Source organism: Sinocyclocheilus grahami, unplaced genomic scaffold (genome assembly GCF_001515645.1).
Source record: "Sinocyclocheilus grahami isolate Dianchi unplaced genomic scaffold, SAMN03320097.WGS_v1.1 scaffold492.1, whole genome shotgun sequence".
NCBI classification, from domain to species: Eukaryota; Metazoa; Chordata; class Actinopteri; order Cypriniformes; family Cyprinidae; genus Sinocyclocheilus; species Sinocyclocheilus grahami.
The window spans coordinates 520,623-525,616 of NW_015505671.1; the positions used below are offsets into that span (position 1 = coordinate 520,623).

General features: G+C 38.1%; 1 protein-coding gene across 1 annotated transcript in view; it reads left to right on the forward strand.

Moving 5' to 3' along the window:
• LOC107554147 (receptor-type tyrosine-protein phosphatase kappa-like) overlaps positions 1-4,994 on the forward strand; it is a 15,848-nt gene that overhangs the window by 5,508 nt on the left and 5,346 nt on the right. The window contains exon 6 of the mRNA XM_016236574.1: positions 2,154-2,327. Within this exon, the coding sequence (XP_016092060.1) occupies positions 2,154-2,327 (174 nt within the window). The remainder of the gene's footprint in view (positions 1-2,153; positions 2,328-4,994) is intronic.

Here is a 4,994-nt window from a genome sequence, read left to right on the forward strand (position 1 = left end):
CTAAAATACAAGTCCATAATCCATAATATTGCTTTCTCCAGTGAACATGTCAGTCATCTTGTCTGAATCAGGTGTGAAATATGCACAGACCAAGCAACACAAGTTAACATTTAAAACGTCTTAATGCTGGATTAGTTTCAGCTTTTGTCTTCTCCAGATGTGAACTGATGGACTGGAGTGCTGTGGATTACTTGTGATGTTTTAATCAACTCTCATTCTGACGTCACCCATTGACTGCTGAGCATCCATTGCTGAGACACTGATGCAGTGACACATTTCTCCAAATCTATATTTCTACAAACTCATCAGCTCATCTCAGATGGCCTGAGGGGGAGCATATTTTCAGCAAATTTTCCTTTTTGCATGAACTATTCTTTTAATGAACAGTACCGCATCTGAAGAAAGATCCACAGCTTGACATTTTCTATCCGTTTCTTAAGCAATGCGTAGTCGAATCTGGAGGCCCGTCTCTGCTGAGACTGCTTCTTTTGTTGTAGATGAGAATGCATTGTCATTGGTTCATGACATCACTTCCTGTTCTTAGGGTCTTACCACAGCTCTTCTGCATATGCGGATGGTCTTGTGGTTGGTTCTTTATTTTGTCATGCTCACACTTCAGTGTACCAGCGTCCACATCTGACACTGTTGGCCAGTCACAGACTACTCTTAAGACTCTTGGTTCTCAGCTCATTTAACACATCTGGCAGAAACAATTTTACACTTAAACATTACCACGTTGCCTGCCGTTCACGCCCCAAGAACAGGATGTGGTCTCATCTGCATTGCTGCATGCAAAAAAAAAGAAACAAAAAAGAAAGCAATCCCATGATGCAGCTTTCTTTTCCTTTAAACTGGTTAACAGTCTTTGAATGCTACTCTCTTTGTTTCTCATTGCATTATTCTGCCGTTCAGTCAAACAGAAGATGTTTTGATTGACAGTGATAACCATGGCCACAGAAAAATATAAAAATGCCAAAATATAACATTTGTAAATCTTACCGTGTAAATGCAAATGAATAGATCTGCTACAGCAATATTAACAAGAAAAAAAAAACAAATCAGTGATGATAACTAATAATAATAACAGATTTTGTTCTATTGCATGTGATGTATTTCTTTGTTCTTTATTTTAATATTTTAATGCTTTAATTCACTTGACTTTAAAGCAATGTGCACTTATTCTGAATATACTGGTTGCTGTATTATTGACTTATTATTAGCATTAAAAAAATAACACATTTAATATATATATTTTTTAATGATTTAATATGTAACAGTTCAATCAAATAAAATTGGGAAATTGTACTGGTATTACTAGAAATAGCACTACTAGAAACTAAATAACCAAATAAACTTTTTCAATTATTCCATGAAATGGAATGTACAAATGTTTCATATTTTAAAATACAGATACAAAGACATTAAGCAAAGAAACCTAATTTAACTATCTAGATTTTAATACAATGTATTTCACATTTATGTGTATGTACACATTATTGTATTTAAAAAAAAAAAAGATGCCTTGGAAATTTCATACAAAGAAGAGAACCACTGCTTTAGACAGTTTGCATGAATTAACAACAACTTCATTTTCTTTCCAGCGGTTTTATGAGCATCCTGACACAAGTGCTTTGTTCTTAATCAAAAACGGTCTTTAGAGCCTAGTTTTTGTAGATAATGAAGCTTCACAAACAGCTCTGATAGCATTTATAAAACAGTGAGCCACAGCTCACAGCACTACTCTCGTCTCTCTGCTGCTTATATACACTTGGAATGGTTTGATCAGTGATGAAATCGCTATGAGATCAAGTGGAGACCCAGCACAAAAATCCAAACTTTGTTCAACAAATGAAACAAATACGTCCTTACACTCAAACACTATTTTATTCATTTTTAAATATGCAGCATCATTTATGGTTCTATATTCTTGGTAGGTAATAATTCACAGCACAGAACACTGTATTTAAAGCATTCTTGCAGAGTTTTATTCGTGGTTTTTGAAGATGCACGCATGTCAAGCAACCTGTTTGTGTTGGCATCTGGTTCATTTGACTAGTTTCTACCAAAAGGCATACGATGCACGGCCTTTGACATGAACAACAAAAGCAGCAGAATCAGCCCTCACCCGCTGTTGTCCACTCTCTCCTGTGCAGACGCTGAACTCAGTGACTCCTCAGCCTCAGCCTGAAGACTGCAGCATTGCACTCCTTCCTCGAAATCACGACAAGAACCGTTTCATGGACAACCTCCCGCCCGACCGCTGCCTGCCGTTCCTCATCACCATCGACGGAGAGAGCAGCAACTACATCAATGCAGCGCTCATGGATGTAAGTATGGCTTCCTCGCTCTCGCTCTCTTTTCCTCGTCTCCTTTATGTTAGACACACGCTCTGTTCCAAAACCTAGTGAGCTGCCAATGGAGGAAAGATTTGAGGGCAGCCAAAAGGTAGGCAACTTAACTCTGCTGCCTTCTGAGATACCTTGTTTTAGTCAGTCTTTTAGCATTACCAATACTAAAAGTTATAGTAAACATATTGATTACAACAGTTCAGTATGATAAAAATGTCGGTCTTTATGCTGTGGATTCTTAATGAAACATGCTAACCTCAAACTCTACTGAGTCAGTCCCTCACTTGTGTGTAGTGTAGCTAGTAGACAGGGAGAGCTCTCATTGGATTTTGGAACGGAGCTACAGAAAGCTAGAGACAAATCCAGGTGGCAAGTCCTTTGAGTGGGACAGATGTTAGCGTGAGCCACTTTCAACCCTATTCCAGTCGCTCTGTAACGTGGTGACAGTGTCGTGTAGATCAGCGATACGATTATTCGTCTTGAATTAGTAAAGCATTCAATTCGCCTCTTTTTAGTAGTGTAATGAATTCATTCTTCTTGATGGCTGTATGAGGTCCTAAATTGAACTTTCTTTCATTTGGGTTTTCAAAAATAATTCCAAAGTCCAAACTGTTTTAGTAACATTGTCGGAAAGGACGAGGTAAGTGTAAGTGTGAATCTCTTGCTTTAAAGTGTTAATTTTGTTATTCATTAAAGGGGTCATATGACGTTGCTAAAAAGAACATTATTTTGTGTATTTGGTGTAATGAAATGTGTTTATGCGGTTTAAGGTTAAAAAAACACATTATTTTCCACATACTGTACATTATTGTTTCTCCTCTATGCCCCGCCTTTCTGAAACACGTCGATTTTTACAAAACTCATCGGTCTGAAAGCGAGGTGTGCTGTGATTGGCTGAATACCTCAAGCGTGTGACGGAAATGTTACGCCCCTCACCATACTGTGATGCCGTGTCCCGGCCGGAGCGACGAGACAAAAACATTAAAACCCATTATAAACGAGGCATTTGTTGCATCCAGTGGGGACATAATTACTGATTATAATGACTTATACTGTCTTTTTACACGTTGTGTTGCATCGCGCCGCGTAAACATAAAACTCTGTCTGCATTTGTGATCGGAGAAATAACAAACAACAAGCGCTACTCTACACTGCTCAAAACTCACATTTGAATCGTCAGTGGCTAATAATTTTAATAATAAAAACATACTTACAGGCTGGGAGTCAGCATTATTTGTCAGAACAGACGGCATTGTAGGCTACTCTCCCAAGAAATAGTCCTCGTCCTCCGTAAAACGCGTTGATCACATCTAATGAATCACAAATATTTGGTTTGAACTGTTCTGGAACAGTGTTGTAAATACAACTTAACTTGAAATTGCATCATGTGACCCCTTTAAAGGACAAGTTCACCCAAATCCTGAACGTTCTGCCATCATTTCTTGCCCTCAAGTCTGGAGGGGTTTCTTTCCCTTCTTTCTGTGGTAAACAACTGGAGATTTTTAACACTGTATTTATTTCCATACAACAAAAGTGAGTGGTGACCAGTTACTGTCAAGTTACAAAAAGAGTGCAAGAAACCACCATAAAAATAGTCCATACTGCACACTTATGCACTTTTTATTAACTGAACAGAAGCACAAATTTGTGATCCGAACCTGTCCCTCATTCAACGCTACCATATGACATCAGAAGTCTTTCAGCTTGAGTCGTATGAACTACTGTTAGTGTGTTTTGAGCATCACAGCCCTTGGTCACTGCAGGATTTCATTATATGTGACCCTGGACCGCAAAACCAGTCATAAGGGTCATTTTTTAAAAATGTATATGTAAACACCATCTCCAAGCTGAATAAATAATCTTTCCATTGATGTATGGTTTGTTAGGATAGGACAATATTTGGTCGAGATACAACTATTTGAAAATCTGGAATCTGAGGGTGCAAAAAAATCTAAATATTGAGAAAATCATCTTTAAAGTTGTTCAAATGAAGTTCTTAGCAATGCATATTACTAATCAAAAATTAAGTTTTGATATATTTACTGTAGGAAATGTACTAAATATCTTCATGGAACATAATCTTTACTTAATATCCTAATGATTTTTGGCATAACAGAAAAATCTATAATTTTGATCCATACAATGTATTGTTGGCTATTGCTACAAATATACCCCAGCGACTTAACACTGCTTTTGTGCTCCAGGGTCACATATGGAAAGTAGCCGCCTAAAGATTCCTCCAAAACTCTCCTTTTGACTTCCACAGAAGAAAGAAATGACACGAGGGCGAGTGAATTTTCAGTTTCTAGTTTGAGAATGCATTTGTTTAGTGTCTAGACTGATCTGTGGGGGACAGTGCATCCTTCTCCTAGTGCTTCATTTGTCATGGCTGTCTGTTTAAGTACTGTAATGAATTCGCTACATTTCTCCAAATCTGATGAAGAAACAAACTCATCTACATCTGGGATGGCCTGACGATGAGTACATTTTCAGCAAATCTTCACTTTTGGGTGAACTATTCCCTTAATGCAACAGCTGGTTATCTGTCAGTGGCTCCTGTGTGTGTTTGATCCGTGTGTAATCGGTGTGTTCAGGGCTGTCCTCAGTACTGGCCGGAGGGGGGGATGTTAAGATACGGCCCTGTAC